Source organism: Myotis daubentonii, chromosome 9 (assembly GCF_963259705.1).
Source record: "Myotis daubentonii chromosome 9, mMyoDau2.1, whole genome shotgun sequence".
Taxonomy (NCBI): Eukaryota; Metazoa; Chordata; class Mammalia; order Chiroptera; family Vespertilionidae; genus Myotis; species Myotis daubentonii.
Window position 1 is genome coordinate 40,152,418 of NC_081848.1, and position 17,585 is coordinate 40,170,002.

The following is a 17,585-nucleotide window of genomic DNA, read 5'->3' on the forward strand; positions in this document are numbered from 1 at the left end:
ATGCAAATTAACCGCCATCTTGTTGGCAGTTAACTGCCAATCTTAGTTGGAGTTAATTTGCATATAGCCCTGATTAGCCAATGAAAAGGGTATCGTCATACGCCAATTACCATTTTTCTCTTTTATTAGTGTTGATTTCCAACTAGATCACACATTCCTTAAAGGTAGGCCTTGAGTCTTATACTTCTTGTTATGCTCCAGACTTTACAGAGTTGATGCTAACTAAATAAATGTCTGCTAACTTCCTCCTCCTCATTTTAAAACTCAATTCCCATCTCTCATTCCTTAGGACACATCAACACTATGCTTTTATAATTATTTTTATATTCTGACTAGAATTCTTTAAACATTTGTGTATTTGCTTAACAGAAGTCCTATCTAAAATCAGACATCTGGAACTTGCATTTTGAAGATCATATGAGACAAAAATAAAAAATGTCAAAGTAAAGGTTAATCATATGTGTTGTTTTCTTATTATCCTCAAGACCTATCCTCACGGCACAGAAGAAAATGAAACCAATCTTGTACCTTCCTCCGCTCAAATAGTTTTTCCATTTGACATTGCATTTCGTTCTCACCACAAACTGGTGAAATGAACAGGGCAGGGATTACAGATGAGGAAATTACATTTCAGAGGCAGGACTTTAAGTTCACACAGCAGGTTAGAGAAAAATCAGGGATCAGAAGCCAGTGCTCTTTAGAAGAAACCATGCTGTTCCAAGTTGTCTAACTTTCTAAAGGCCTAATTTTCCATTCACACAATTTTCTGAATTACTACCTATCATTAAAGATTCAAACTTTAAGAATTATTACATGGCTAGCGTCAATAGCTTTCCATTTATTTAAGTCAAGTGAATCACTCTAATGTCTTCTTGGTAGACTTTCCACCTCCCCTTCTCTTTTTAATAATATTTTAAAATTTTATTTTTAAATTACAGTTTACATTAAATATTATTTTGTAATAGTTTCAGGTGTACAGCACAGTAGTTAGACAATCATATACTTGCAAAGTGTTCCCCCCAATTTTCCAGTACCCACCTGGCCCATATACAGTTATTATATTATTGACTGTATTTCCTATGTTGTACTTTTCATCCCCATGACTATTCTGTAACTACCAATTTGTAGCTCTTAATACCTTCACCTTTTTCCACTCAACTCCCCAAACCCCCTCCGCTCTGGCAAGTATCAGTCTGTTCTCTGTGTCTATGAGTCTGTTTCAATTTTTTTCTTTACTTTGTTCTTTAGATTCCACATATAAGTGAAATCATGCTATTTGTCTTTCTCTGACTTATTTCACTTAGTATAATACCCTCCAGGTCCATCCATGTGGCTGCAAATGGTAAGATTTCACTCTTTATTATGGCCGAGGTTATTCCACTGTATATATGTACGACCACTTGTCCATTGATGGGCACTTGGGTTGCTTCCACATCTTGGCTATTATAAATAACACTGTAATCAACATAAAGGTGCGTATATTCTTTAGAATTAGTGTTTTGGGTTTCTTCGGATATATACCCCGAAGTGGAATCACTGGGTCATAAGGCAGCTTCATTTTTAATTTTTTGAGAACCCTCCATACTGTTCATTTTTTAAAAATATATTTTATTGATATTTTACAGAGAGGAAGGGAGAGGGATAGAGTTAGAAACATTGATGAGAGAGAAACATCGATCAGCTGCCTCCTGCACACCCCCCACTGGGGATGTGCCCGCAACCAAGGTACCTGTCCTTGACTGGAACCGAACCTGGGACCTTTCAGTCTGCAGGCCGACGCTCTATCCACTGAGCCAAACCGGTTAGGGCCATACTCTTTTCCATACTGGCTGCAACAATCTGCATTCCCAATAACAGTGCATGAGGGTTCCCCTTTCTCTACATCCACCCCAACACTGCTTGTTTGTTGGTTTATTGATGATAGACATTCTGACAGGTGTGATGTGGTATTTCATTGTGTGTTTTTTTTGCATGTCTCTGATGATTAGTGATGTTGAGTATTTTTTCATATGTGTATTGGCCATCTGTATGTTCTCTTTGGAGAAGTTTATATTCAGGTCCTTTGCCCATTTCCTTATTGGATTGCTTATTTGGTGTTGTAGGAGTTCTTTGCAAAACCTTTTTAGTTTGAGGTAGTCTCATTTGTTTATTTTTTTCTTTTGTTTACCTTGCCTGAGGAGATATATCAGAAAAAATATTACTAAGAGAAATATCCAAGATTTTACTGCATATGTTTTTCTTCCTGGAGTTTTATGGTTTCGAGTCTTACCTTTAAGTCTTTAACACATTTTGAGTTTATTCTTGTATATGGTGTAAGAAGGTGGTTTAGTTTCATTTTTTTGCATGTATCTCTATCTGTCCTATTTTTCCAACACCATTTATTGAGTGGATTGTCTTTACTCCATTGTATGTTCTTGACTCCTTTGTAAAATATTAATTGAAAATATAGGCATGGGTTTATCTCTAGGCTCTCTATTTTGTTCCATTGATCGATATATCTGTCTCTATGCCACTATCATGCCATTTTTATTACTATCGCCTTATAGTATGTTTAATATCAGGTAGCATGATAGTTCCAAGTTTGTTCTTCTTTTTCAAGATTACTGTGGCTACTTGGGGTCTTTTGTGGTTCTACATAAATTTTTGGATTACTTGTTCTAGTTCTGTGAAATACACTATTGGTATTTTGATAGGAAGTGCATTGAATCTATAGATTGTTCTGGGTAGTTTGGACATTTTAATGATGTGAATTCTTCCTATCCACAAGCACAATATATGCTTCCATTTACTTGTATCTTTTTCAATTTCTTTCTTCAGTATCTTATAATTTCCCAAGTATAGGTCTTTTACCTTGGTTGAATTTATTCCTAGGTTTTTTGTTTTTTTGTGTGTGAAGCAACTGTAAATAAGATTGTGTTTTCTTAGTTTTCCTTTCTGATAGTTCCTTATTTGTATATAAAAATTCAACCGATTTCTGATTATTAATTTTATATCCTGCTTCTTTACTATTCATTTATTAGTTTTTATGTGTATGTGTGGAATCTTCAGGGTTCTCCATATATAGTATCATGTCTTCTGCAAAAAATGACAGATTTACTTTTTCCTTTTCAATTTGGATGCCTTTTATTTCTTCTTCTTGCTGACTGCTGTGCCTAGGACTTCCAGTACATCCCTGGAATGGACATCCCTGTCTTGTTCCTGATCTTAAGGGACATGCTTAAGTTTTTCCCCACTGAGTATGATGTTTGCAGTGGCTTGTCAAATTTGGCTTTTATTATGTTGAGGTATCTTCCCTCTATTCCCACTTTGCTAAGAGTTTTTATCATAAATGGATGCTGGAACTTGTCGATGCTTTTTCTGCATCTATTGATTTGATCATGTGTTTTTATCCTTCATTTTGTTTATGTGGAGTATCACATTGATTGATTTGCAGATACTGTACTAGCCTTGCATCCTGGGAATAAATCCCACTTGGTCATGGTGTATGATCTTTATAATGTATTGCTGGATTCGGTTTGCTAATATTTTGTTGAGGGTTTCTGCATCTATGTTCATCAGGTATATTGGCCTATAATTTTCTTTCTTTGTAGTGTTTTTATCTGGTTTTGGAATTAGGATAATGTTAATACAATGAGGTTGGGAGTCTTCCCTCCTCTTAAAATTTTTTGGAGTAACTTGAGAAAACAGGTGTTAGTTCCTCTCTCAGTGTTTGGTGAAATTCACCTGTGAAGCCATCCAATCCAGGATGTTTGTTTGTTGGGAGGTTTTAAGTTACTGCTTTGATTTCATTAGTTGTAAGTGCTCTGTTCAGATTTTCTGTTTCTTCTTGATTCAGTTTTGGAAGATTGTTTGCTTCTAGGAATTTATCCATTTTTTTCAGATTGTCCAATTTGTTGGCATATAGTTATTCACACCATTTTCTTATAATCTTTTGTATTTATGTGGTGTCAGTTACTTTTACTCTTTCATTTCTGATTTTATTTATTTGGGTCCTCTCTTTTGTTCTTGATAAGTCTGGTTAAAGGTTTATCAATATGGTTTATCTTTTCAAAATCAGGTCTTAGTTTCATTGATCTTTTGTATTGTTTTTTTAGACTCTATTTTGTTTATTTCCATCCTGATTTTTACAATTTTCTACTGCCTACTCACTTTAGGCTTTGTTTGTTCTTCTTTTTTTAGTTCATTTTGGTATAAGGTTAGAATATTTGAGATTTTTCTTGTTTCTTGAGGTAGGCCTGTAATGCTCTGAATTTCCCTCCTAGGACTGCTTTCCTGTGTCACATAAATTTTGGGTTGTTGTGTTCCCATTTTCATTTGTCTCAAGGTATCTTTTGATTTCTTTCTTGATCTCATTGTTAACCCATTCATTGTTTAGTAACATGTTATTTAGCCTTCATGTGTTTCAAACCACTGTGGTCACAGAAGATGCTTGATGTGATTTCAATCTTCATAAATTTATTAGGCTTCTTTTGTGTACTAATGTGGTCTATCCTAGAAAATGTGCCACATGCACTTGAAAAGAAAGTATATTCTGCTGCTTTGGGGTGAAATCCTCTAAAAATACTAATTAAGTCCATCTGTTTCCTTGTTGATTTTATGTCTGGAAGATCTATCCATTGATATCAATGAGGTGTTAAAATTCTCTACTATGATTATGTTCATCTCTCCCTTTATGTCCTTCAAGATTTACTTTACATATTTAGGTTACCAGGGTTATATCGTCTTGTTGGATTGATTCCTTTATCCTCCACTTGCCGGCTGACTTTAGGTTTGGTCACTAAAAGGGCCTCTGGAGGAACATGAGCTGCACAAGGTAGGTTCTCAGTGAGTCACCAGGGAGGGGCAAGTTGTGTTCACCAGATTGATAGATTCAAACTCAGCACCAGTGCTGGGACTGAGGCCACTCAGCAGAAGTCTCAGGGCACACCCAGACTAGCCTCTACCCGCTGAGTGCCCATGGACGTTTGTGGTGGTGCTGACGTTCTCAGGGAGTTGTCAGGGTAAGGGCAGCAGAGTTTATCACATTTGGCTGTGAAGAGAGGGCTCCGCATAGGAAGGGTAGCGCCAGAGGGAAAAATGGCCCCCACCCCAGAGCCACACAACTTGGTCTCTGATATCCAGGCCCAGGCAGCTGACTCCTTAGCAAGCATGAGCTGGGCAGGGCAGGGCAACAGGGAGTGGGGAGGGTGAGAAAGCACAACAGGCAGTGCTTTCCAGACAGATGCAGTATGGAGGGGAATGCTCAACCCAGGAAAGACGACATCTACAGGAGGTGTGGGAGAGGGACTCAATACAGGGACCTGGCAGCTGTGCCTTCAGCTCTCTCCCCGGAGCCACACAACTCTGTCTATCCTCACATCACTCCACTTCACTCTGAACCACACTCCCTCTGCCGGAGCCAAGGGTGAGTGGCTGCAAAAGAGATTTTGTGTGCTGGTCCTTTAAGAGTGTGCCTGGGTTACTAGCAGACTCGGTATCTTCCTGGGTACTGACTCCCTGCTGATTGTCACAGCAAGGTATTCTGCGGGCTCCTCTTCCTGGCTCTGGTGCTCCAGGCTGGGGAGCCTGGCTGAGGTTGAGACCTCATGCCCCTCAGGGGACCTTTGCAGCTGAGACATCCCTCCGGATTCTCCACCACCTCGTGTTGAATGGGGGGCCAGGCCTTTTCATTTCTCTGCCCTTCCTATCAGTCTAAATGTGGCTGCTTCTGTAAATGCCTGATTATACAACTTCTGTTCAGCTGGTCTTCAGCTGGTTATTCGGGTTGATTATTCTATAATTTAATTCCAGTTTGGACCTGGGAGGAGGTGAGTGTAACTTCTACCTACGCTGCCGCCTCTTGGATCTCCATCTGCCCTTTCTTTTTAAGAGTCATGTCTGTACTGACAAAGCATGTTTAAGTAGTGGCTTGCCCTCAGGGCACAAAAGGCACTGACATCAAACACAAGAACATTCTAGTATGTGCCTCCTGGTCTCAAGACTAGGTCCTGACAAACCTAACCGATTCCTTGTCTGCTTTCTCCCCTTAACTCTCACAGCCGCTGATCCTGGTGTTCATTCTATATTTATGACCTTCACTTGTTCTTTAGAAAAGACTCAGGGGCTCGATGTCTCTCCCTTTTATGAACCGTAGGGCTGTCTGCCTCAGCAATGTGCTCAACGATGCTTGCCCAGCCAACCTCCCAACGTTCAAACAATACTCCCTGAACCTTCTCCCTTCCTGAGAGTGCTGCACCGCCCTTTGCCACGCTGGAGCTTAGTACAGACGCACAATGGCTGCCTTTCCTTTTCCTCAGAATCTTATTACCGTAAGGCAGGTGTGGAGTGTGGAAGTCAGGGGAGTTCCTCAGGAGATTGTGTACATTACGGTTTCTGAGTGTCAGAAATAAAGGTACTCACCACCTGACCAGTAGTCCATGTTCCATGAAGTTTTTCAGGTTGGGAAGGGTTTGCCTCAAGTCTGGAGTCCCAAGTCCATGTTGATATCTTAGCTGCAAAGGTAGAAAAATAGAATTAAAAGAAATTCTGGCAGATACTAGTCAATGCTTCAGAAACATGATCTATTAATCATGTTGGTGTTTTTTTACTCAAAAACAGGAAATATGAATGTATGATCCCAATATCATCAACCACATTTTTGGGATGGTGTTTAAAAGTACCCCTTTCATTTCTTGCTCCTTTGCCCCCTAAAGTTGGAGAAGACCAAGAATGACTAACTGTGGAATCAAGATATTTCAAAGACCCTTGTAGGATTTGCTAACATTGATTCCAGGGACAGAGACCATAAAACCAGTGTTTGGTTTTAGGTACTGAAGGCTGGTATTATATACTCTGAGCACATTCAGCCCTTCTTTTGCTGATCCTCTCTTTGTATAAGCAAGGGTAAGAATCATGTTGTATTCTTCTGATAGCTAAAGTGTCTGATACAATGCTAGTGCTCAGTGCTTATTAAACAAATGAGTGGCACTTTTGACAGAGGATGTGCTCTATATTTCTCTTGTATCTATAATTTCCCTCTTTATGCAGAACAAGAGCACAGAGCCGAAGGACTAGCATGAGGAAACTATGGCCTGTGGGCTTGATCTGCTCTTAGTTTTACTTACTTCTGCTAGAGGCTGCTTTTTAAAATAAAGTATCCTTCTATGTTCCTTGAGTATCTTGCTAAATGTTTTCATCTGTCTGTTCCTTGTATCCTCTCACTCTGTCTCTGAATACCATCTGCTTCCTTAACTGACCATAATAAGATCTGAAATAGGTACATGTGCACATTCATACACATGCTCATACACATAATATCAAATGCACAGTAAGTGTGCAACACAGCCCTGCAGAAATGTATTTTTCAAATGAGATGATACATATGCAAAAAGCACTTTGTAACTGTATTTTGTACAAATGTGAAGGATCATCAGTTCTGAAGTTTTACTTTTCTAGTACGTAACTTTTATTTATTCATTTGAATTTTTGTGACTTTATTTGAGCCAAACTGTCGACAATTGCCAGGAAGCAGAATCTCAACGTTTGGGATAATGATCTGGACAATAGTGTTTTTTTCGCCTTGTTTTATACATTACATCAAAGAGGAGACGTATGTGGGTTACATGAAATCCATTGGTGATAGATTAGGGAGGCGGGAGAAAGCAAAGAGGGGGGTAGTAATCTCTGGGAATGGATGAAAAGTAAAATGATAGACACATACTTCTTTTACTTAGTGAGTACAGGATAGTTAACAGTCAACAATTAATCCTATATAATAAAAGCCTAATATGCAAATTGTCCCCTCGACCAGGAGTTCAACCACTAGCTATGACGTGCACTGACCACCAGGGGGTGATGTGGAACATGGCGGGTGTCAGCAAACATGTCTTGCTGGCTACCTCAGGGTGGAGGTGATGGGGACAGAGGTGCGGTGAGAATGCAGGATGTCTGCTGAGCTCGCTCTCACACCCTCTGCTACCTCCCCCACGCCCCGGGAAGCCAGGGGTAGCATGCCGGGGAACCCCATGCTCAGGTGCCGGGTGCCTGCGAAGAGCCCGCCCCGCACCCACCCTGCCTCTTTCAGGTGAGCCGGGCTGCAGTTGCTGGGACTGTAGGGGCCGGTCAGGCTCCCTGTGGGTTCGAGCAGGAGTCGGTCTGAGAGGCGGGCCGGGAGAGAGTGTGCTGCCCGCCTGGCTTCTGTGCGGCGCTGCCCGCCCGGCTTCCATGCGGCAGTGCTGGGTGGCCCAGAGGCCCACACTGCGCCCAGCCCACGGCATGTGGCTGCGCTCACTGCATCTCCGCGTGGGGACTCGGGTCTGGTGACTCAGGCGGAGGGGGGCATGCAGTGGCCTGGGGGCCTAGGTGCTGCCCAGGGCCCAGAGGTTAGCTGAGACCTGCCCTTCCACACCAGACCTCATGCTTTGATTGCCGGCCAGGCCTAGGGGCGGCACCTGTGCACGAATTTCATGCACCGGACCTCTAGTATAACAATAACAATGAAGGAATTTATGGTCTCCAGACCTGGAGCCCAGGTGCATTTGGTTGTGCCCCAAGGGGTCTGGAAAAAGGGACGTTACAAGTTACTCTGACATGTTACCTTAGATGCAAAAAGACAATAAGCTCAGTTAAGGTAAAGATTGACCTTGTCAGGGAAGATACTGGCCTAGTACATGACTACCCACCATGACTGCTTTTAGTTAAAGTTTTAATTTTAGACCATCCTTTGTAGTTACCTTAGGTCTTTGAGTTTGCAAGACTGTCATGCAGGCCTTCCCTGAGCTTGTCAGGTTACCATGTGGCTCCTTTCGTCCCCATATCCTTCTTTTGGTCATAAATCAATCCAAAGGATGCATTGATGACCAACCTTTTGGGTGGATAATGGAGTCCGACAGTGTCTAGCACCTAACTTTAAAAGTGACCAAGTCAAACATCTAAATATTTTCTTCTTTTAAAAAATAAAACCATGACCAACAAAAAAATATTAAAGTAGGTCTTCCTTTGTTTGTATCTAGTACTCAACTGATTTTTCACTTAACAGAGAAGTTTATTCTCACTACAATGAACTTTTAAAGGAAAATGCCAAAACCTAATCGGGTCTCTGGAATACTCACACAATGCAAGGCAGTAGAAACATAGAATTTTAAAGCCAAAAGGAATTGTGAATATTATTTAAGCCAATACTTTGCTTTTGCAGATGGGAAAACTGAAGCCCAGAAAGGGAAAGTAAATTCTCTAGGACCACAGAGCTCAATGGCAAAGATATTATTAGAGCCTCCCTTTCACAACCATGTTACTCCGCCATTTACCCCAGAGTCAGAGGATAACTGGTAAAAACACTTGAAAAGACAAAAGGAAAGTATTTTTTCCCTTTTCCAAAACTTAGCTTGGTGACCTAAGTCACCTCCTGAGATTTGTTGACCTTGAATTATAAGATCTACTCCATATTAAATGACATCATTTCTTATATTAATATAAAAGCATTTTTCCATACATTGATAAAAGTGAAATGGCTGATAGCCCAATATGACATTCCTGAATTCATTGTTTCAATAAAAAAGTGAAATTGTTTACACATGGCATGGAAATTTCACCTGTGATTCATACTGAAAAATATTAAATATCAAAAAACCATACTGAAATAACACTAAGCTATGTGTCCCTGAGCCAGTACACAGTCAATTGCCTGCCCCAGGTCCACAGTGGAAGGTGGTGTTGAATTCTTTTCAGAGGCCACAATGAAAATTTGCCTGCAAGTCTGATTTCAGCCAGAAAGGGAAAATGTGGGCATTTGAGCCTCCACAGGCCTTAACGCTTCATGTGCTGCATAGCACAGTTACTTTTACCACAGAACCTTAGAATGTGACAGCTTAAAGAGACACTGGAGATCATCCTCTCCAACCCCCCCTTTTCATAAATGAAGAAACTAAAAAAAAAAAAAAAAGAAGAAGAAGAAGAAGAAAGAAACTAAGACTCAGTAAAGCAAATGTCCTGCCCAGGTCACAGAGCTGATAAAGGACAAAGCCAAGGTGAGAACCTAATGATAACTCCAAAGTCTTTCTACCACATCATCCTTTTAATTTTCAACATATGAGATCAGCCAAAGAACATATATGTACATATGCATAGGCCATGGACAGAGACAACAAAGTGGGAAAGTCCAGGGAGAGGGAGTGGGGGCTGCAGGACAAAGGTCTGGGCGGGGGGGAGAGGAAATGGGGGACATCTCTAAGACTGTTAACAATTAAAGTAGAGAAAAGAAATTCACACATAATACAAATACATTAATATCTATAATAATAAAAGCTTTATATGCTAATTAGACCAGATAGCCGAACGACCTTCCAGAAGTCCTTCTGGACGTCACCGCAGCGGCGGGGCCCAGGTAGAGGTGGTTAGGGGCAATCAGGCAGGCAGGCAGAGTGGCTAGGGGTGATCAGGCAGGCAGGTGAATGGTTAGGGGCAATCAGGCAGGCAGGCAGAGTGGCTAGGGGTGATCAGGCAGGCAGGCAGAGTGGTTAGGGGTGATCAGGAAGGCAGGCAGAGTGGCTAGGGGTGATCAGGCAGGCAGGTGAATGGTTAGGGGCAATAAGGCAGTAAGGCAGAGGGGTTAGAGGTGATGAGGCAGGCAGGCAGAGTGGTTAGGGGTGATCAGGCAGGCAGGCAGGTGAGCAGTTAGGAGCCAGCGGTCTTAGGCTGTGAGAGGGATGTCCAACTGCCGGACATCCCCTGAGGGGTCCTGGACTGTGAGAGGGTGCAGGTTGCCATGAGGAACTTCCCCACCCCCCATGCACGAATTTTGTGCACCATGCCTCTAGTTTAAAATAAAGTACATGTACTGTTTAATAAGTTGAAACTACTATAAAGCATATAATGAAAAAGCAACAGCTCTCTGCTCTTCAGCAGCAACTACTTTAACCGCTTTTTTTCCATATCTCTGAATAATATACTTATATTAATATTTCTTATTCTTCCAATTTTAGCCATCATCTACCATGTTCTTATAATGAAATATAAGAAGTTAGCCCTCCCATATTACTCTTCTCTTAGACTAACATTTTATCCCCTTACCCACACAATATCTACTTTTTATTAAAGCATACAAGGATTTAACTCTGTATTCTCCCAAATATACTTCTTCCTCCTCCTCTCAAGATATTCAAAATCACATTTTTGTTAAATTAATATTCAGTGTTTACTTTACTATACCTACAAAAATACTGTTCACTGCTGAGCTATGTAATATACTATTCCCTTTTTTTGTAGTTTTTGTTTGTTTTTCTTAAAGTGCTATTTGCCATTTTCCCCCACTTGTTGAGTACCTATCTTGTTGATAGTACTACTTGTTGAGTACCTATGAACCAATCACTAGATCCTCCCCAAACTAGGACAAAACCTTAAAATCATTCTCAATCTGATTAAAAACACCACATAACCTATCACGTCCATTTGCTCCCTTGGAGATATTTCCTGAAGCATCCCTCTCTCTGCTCCAATCTGAACTGGCTGCTCTCTAGGCTTGTTCCATTGTTATCTTCCTAGAACTTTCCTTCACCATCACCTTGGACATTTTGCTTACTTCTCTTCTGTGTTGAAGCTGTTGTTTTCCTAGATCTCATGACTTCTTTCTTGATTTACAGCCTCATCTTGGTGGAGCATATCCCAGAATAACTTTCTGGGAAAGGGAAGCACAGGAGGTATCTTTTCTGACACCTTGAATATTTACTAGTAAAAATACCTTTATTTCATTCTCACACTCGAATGATAGTTTGCCTGGGTATAGAATCCAAGGCTGAGAATAATTTCCTTCTGAATTTCTAAAGTATTGTTTTACTGTCATTCTACTTTGCATATGGCAATTGAGAAACCTAGAGCCTTTCAAAGTTCTATGAGTCCACTCTAAATGCTCTAAAAATTATAGGCTTTAACCACATATCTAAGGAGTTTGATATAAAACTATGGTTAAGGTACACACATAATGTGAGTGAGGAAGAAACATCAGCCCATTTGGCCCCATTTCTGGTTTTGCCCACCTCTGATGGTGTCGGAAGTCAAACTTGGCTGAAAGAGTCAAATCTTTCCTGAGTCACTTGAAAGGCAGGTCTGATGGAAGAGTCTACAGGAGATATCTCTCTGGACACCTCGGGGGAAGTTTACAAAAAGAGAAGGGGTAGGATGGGGTTCCTTTCTGTACTATACTATGTCAGGTAGAGCTGACCACTATCAAATATGTTCCTTCAGGGGAGGAATAAATCTAAATGTGCATTAAGTTATTCTTTAACACAGTGGTTCTCAACCTTCCTAATGCCGCGACCCTTTAATACAGTTCCTCATGTTGTGGTGACCCCCAATTTCATTGTTACAAATTGAACATAATTAAAGCATAGTGATTAATCACAAAAACAATATGTAATTATATATGTGTTTTCCGATGGTCTTAGGCGACCCCCGTGAAAGGGTTGTTCGACCCCCAAAGGGGTCACGACCCACAGCTTGAGAACTGCTGCTTTAACAAGTTAACACTCTAATCTAATTAGTAAAAAAAAAGGAAGGAAAAGAAGGAGCAAGGTCAAGGAGGAAAGGACAAGGATAAGAAGGAAAGGAGAGAAAGAATTACATTTCCTAAGTTCCTACATGCCCTAATCATTTATTCAACAAATATTTATTTAGTGTCCACTGGGTAAGCACTGTGATCCATTCTCTGTCTTTGGAATGACGGCCCTGGACTCACTGTTCCCACAACAGAAAGGGGTGGGAACCTTTTTTCTGCCAAGAGCCTTTTGGATATTTATAACATCATTCTCAGACCATACAAAATTATCAACTTAAAAATTAGCCTGCTATGTTTGGTCAAACATTTAATTAACTCGCCCATTATGCCTTGGTAGGGCCAGACCAAATGATTTTTCGGGCCTCACACAACCGTGTTCCCCACCCCTGCCATAGAATGTATAAAACCTTGAGCAAGTTACTAGTACATAACCAACTGGTGCCTTGTCTATAAAACAGGACCAACAATATTTGTCTCATAAGATTGTTGTAAGAGTTCAATGAGGACTTTTATAGGAAATGGAAACTCCTGAGGCCTGTTTTTAGAGGGTAGTCATTAAAACAGTCGAGGGCCTGGCCGAAAGCGCCAAGCTCTAGAGTTAGAACTTTTTCTTGTCAGCAGTTAGAATCAACTACAGGGTTTTAAGCAGGAGAGTGAAGGAGGAAAACAACTCCAGAGGCAACTGGAAAGGACAGGTTAAAAGACTGAAGTACTCCTTTCTTTGAGAAATCTTACTGTGTGTTCCATCAAAACCTGCCCTCACCAACTGTCATCAATACCACACTTCCCTCAACGCACGCAGCTTCTTCCGCTCTCACTTCTGATTGGGAAAAGCAGATGCCAAGAAACCCAGGCAAATAAAATATTGCTGTGGGTCTAACTGCCTCAAATTAGTCTCTGAAATAAACACCTTTTGTAACAACTTCCTACTGCACCACCACCCAAAGAGTGTAAGCAGTTTTTAAGTGGAATTTTGGTTTCAATTAGCTTGAATTTCAGCATTACTCTGATTGGTTTAGAACTCCATGGGGGCAATTAAATTTTTGTGCAACTACTAGGTGAAAACTACACATAGACGATAGGTTAGATGGGAAGTGGGGAGAAGCTACGTTCAGTGGTTTCCCTGGAAAAATGAACAAATGCTACTGTCTACTAGCGAGAGAAAATCCCTGTACTAAAGTAACCTGGAAGGGCTGGCTGTATAGTTACTGGAACAAGCAAAAAGAAAGAAAACAAGAGCAAAGGACACACTTAGACTGCAACAGACGACTGTAGCCATGTCAATAACATCAACTATCTTCTCTTTGTTTCCTCTCCCACACCACCTTTCTGAATAAAAATAGAGTATTTGTCCAAAGCCTCATGCTGGTTCCATCCCAAAACACTACATATTCACTGTGAGTTTCACCAAATAGGACATATCAACTATGAAGTTAAAGCTCTTGTAGTTGAAATGAACTAGTTTCTACAGCTTGATAAACGGTGCTCCATTCACGAGGTAAGACCATATGCAGCTTCGGAGATAATATTTGAAAGTAAAGTGTGATTGTTCTTCCGAGAAATATATGCTGAATTCTTATACTCAGTGAGCATCTTCTTATTGAGCTAAGAGGCCTAATTTAATATCAAAGTGCTCAATCTTATCTTTATTTTATAAACACACAATTTTTCCAGGCCAGGAAAGACTCTGGGGGTTCAGGAATCATTTTGGCATTTAGGTTTTGGCAGGAGAAATTCAGTTTAGACAAAACACACACACACACACACACACACACACACACACTCCCAAACTACACTTATTGCGTGGCTTATTAGTTCCATATGGGGCTGGAGCTAAGCTGCATGATATGTTTGATACAAACCGTCTGTTACCGTGAGGGAATGTGGATTAATACAATGCTTCAATAAAGGATACTAAAAGATCAACACTTTCGTGATGGGATTACAATGAATTTGACTACAAAGAGAACTGTTCTCGAGGAACTAAAAAAATAAGAAATTAAAAATGCACATATGCATCAAAGACTTAACTTCACAGTTCTGGCTTATGTAGCTAGAAATCTCTATAGGAGTAGTTATCAAAGTTTCAATTCATTTTTAAATGCTAAGGTTTTGCCGACATAAAAAGAACTAGATTAAGAGCTCAAAAAACGGGCACCACCAAGTCAAAAATAAAATCTGCCTTCCTAGAAGAAAATGCAACTCTTTCAAAGATGTGGGAAAGCTACGTAAAGAATACTTAATATGAGCAATAATATTGTTTCTTGCCGTGAGTTGATGCAATAGCTACCTCTAAGGGAAAGTATAAGAACCCGATTATGAGCCTCTAGTTGCAAGAACAACCTAAATATTTTTTCATCCCCATCTATAAACCATGCCAGTTCTTTTCCAAAATCGATATGTTATAAGGTAAACACTGGACACAGTTGAGGCCTGCCATTCTGAGGTCTGAAAAGCCTAAAAGTCAAATTTAAAAGCTCTTAAGTCTAAGAAATGGAGAAGTTTCTTCCATTCCTCATTCCAATCATACCGCCAATTATGCTTAGAATTCGGGATTCATGAGAGAGCGAAATGGCACCTTTGAGAGCACCAGCACACCTGCTTCACGTACTTCACAAGGTAAGTGAGAGACTAAGTGGCCTCTCTAAGGTCGAACACATCGAACCTAGGAAACAGAATCTACATTTGCTGAGTTCTAACCACAGGCTCTTTTCTTTATATCATAAGTTGTACTTATGAGGCCAGTTTATATTTGAGTCAAACTTATCATTATAAAATATGTTATGTTAACACACTTCAATTAAAATGGACCTTTGCTTCAGAAGCTTATGTTTGTCAGAAAACAACCAGAAGCACTATTAAACCGATGCATCTCTGGAGTCAGCATGATCTGTGTGGTCTCTATTGCTGCCAATTTTTGTGAGTTTCGAAAGAGGGTCAGTCAAGCATATTGCAAATGGATAAGCAAAGCAGAACTGGAAATTTGTTAAAGTTAGGTAAATCAGACCCCCAGTAGCAACTGGAATCAGCTTTAAATAATGAAGGTTGCCTGGCTGGCGTGGCTCAGTGGCTGAGCATCGACCTATGAACCAAGAGGTCACCTTTCTATTCCTGGTCAGGCCATATGCCTGGGTTTCAGTCTCAATTCTCAGTAGGGGGCATGCAGGAGGCAGCCGGTCAATGATTCTCTCTCATCATTGGATGTTTCTATCTCTCTCACTCTCTCTTCCTCTCTGAAATCAATAAAAATAAAAATTTTAAATAAATAAATAACGAAAATTATTTTCCCTAAGGCTATGTGAGTGGACAAACATATAGTCAGATCCATTAGAGCAGATATTCATCCGTCAGGTCTAGCAAGCTCAATCTTGGCTCCCTGCCCTCATGTTGTTAGCTCTGTACACCCTGATTTATCCCAAACTACCCTGTATTGACCTTTGACCCAAACTGGATTTCAGATTCCCTTGGTAGCTAAACTTTGCCCTCTAAACTGATCAAACTCAGCATTTCTGCTTCCAATTCACTTTTATGCAATCTTGATGTAAAGAACTGTATCAGATAAAGAAGATCACAGTCTAACAGGGCAGAGACAGTTTTCTAGAACGTCTTGTAAATGGAATCGTGGAATATTTTGCCTCTCATGTCTGCCTTCTTTCATTTGTATTTTTGAGATTCATTCATATTGCTGCATGTATAAATAGTTCATTCCTTTTCATTGCTGAGTACGATTCCACTGTATGGATATGCCACAAATTGTGTGTGTGTGTGTGTGTGTGTGTGTATACCAGTTAATAAACATTTGGGTTGTTTCAAGTTTTGGCTATTATGAATTAAGGTGCTATAACATTTGATTTGCCAGGTTATATTTGAGTCAAACTTATCATTATAAAATATGTTATGTTAACACACTTCAATTAAAATGGACCTTTGCTTCAGAAGCTTATGTTTGTCAGAAAACAACCAGAAGCACTATTAAACTGATGCATCTCTGGAGTCAGAGATAGCATAGGGTTTTGTTTGGACTTGTATTTTTATTCTTCTTGGAGCAATACCTAGGAGTGGAATTTCTAGACTGGATGGTAGGTACATGTTTATTTTTAAAAATGCCAAACTGTTTTCAAAGTGGCTATACAATTTTGTATTCCCCCAGCAATGTGTGCTTCAGTTGTTCTGCATCATTTAAATCTGTTATCATAAATTTGATTGTACAAGGAATACAGAAGCCCATTCTGGCCTTTCCCCAGGAATGACCACAAATACCTGACATGACAATTGGAAAAAATTACTTAATTCAATTCAACAAATGACTATGGAACAGCTTGTATGTGTATGCATGTGACGGTAGTGATAGGTGAAAGTATAGGTATGTATATGATGTTGTTTATAATAGGGGAAATTGGGAAATAATTTAAATATATGCTACGCCTTCGGCCAGGTTCTATGGCAGAATGATAATTGTGTTAATGATAACAAAAATAATTATATAGCTGATAATGTTTACTGAGTAGTTTAATTATGCCAGGCATTATGCAAAACATTTCACATTATATTATTTCCCTCAGTCCTCACTGTAACTCTACTATGGTTTGAAGAAACTGAGACTTAGAGTTAATAAGTGGTAGAGCTTGAATCTGCAACCCTTGAATCTGACTTCTAGCACTTTAAATTCCTACCACTTAACGATAATGGGAATACCAGTAGCAGCTATAGCTCTTCTCAACATGCAATCTGTGCCAGGCATGGAACTTAGCTGTTTATTTATGTCATTTCACTTAATCTGCATAATAACCCCATGAGGTATGTCATATAATTCTTTCTATGCACTTGAAGTTTAAAGGAGTTGGTTGAAATTTCACAGGTAAAGGGCCGAGGAGCTGAGATTTGACATCCCAGTACAGTCTAAATATGGCTTACAAGCTGGTTAGGACAGATTGTATTCTCACTCTTCCTTTAATTCCAATACTGAGAAAGAGACCCCTCAACTTTTGAAACACATTCCTTCTCTTGATATCAGACATTTGACATAGTTACATCTCCACTTAGTTGTTGTTCAGCTAAG

The 17,585-nt window shown here is 40.0% G+C and overlaps 1 protein-coding gene across 5 annotated transcripts in view; it reads right to left on the reverse strand.

Moving 5' to 3' along the window:
- UVRAG (UV radiation resistance associated) overlaps window positions 1-17,585 on the reverse strand; it is a 291,490-nt gene that overhangs the window by 27,807 nt on the left and 246,098 nt on the right. For 4 of the 5 annotated variants that reach the window (XM_059708402.1, XM_059708401.1, XM_059708404.1 and 1 more), the window contains one exon: window positions 6,400-6,491. In XM_059708402.1, the coding sequence (XP_059564385.1) occupies window positions 6,400-6,491 (92 nt within the window). Of the gene's footprint in view, window positions 1-6,396; window positions 6,492-17,585 lie in introns of those variants that run through there. The other variant, XM_059708405.1, reaches the window with a different exon arrangement.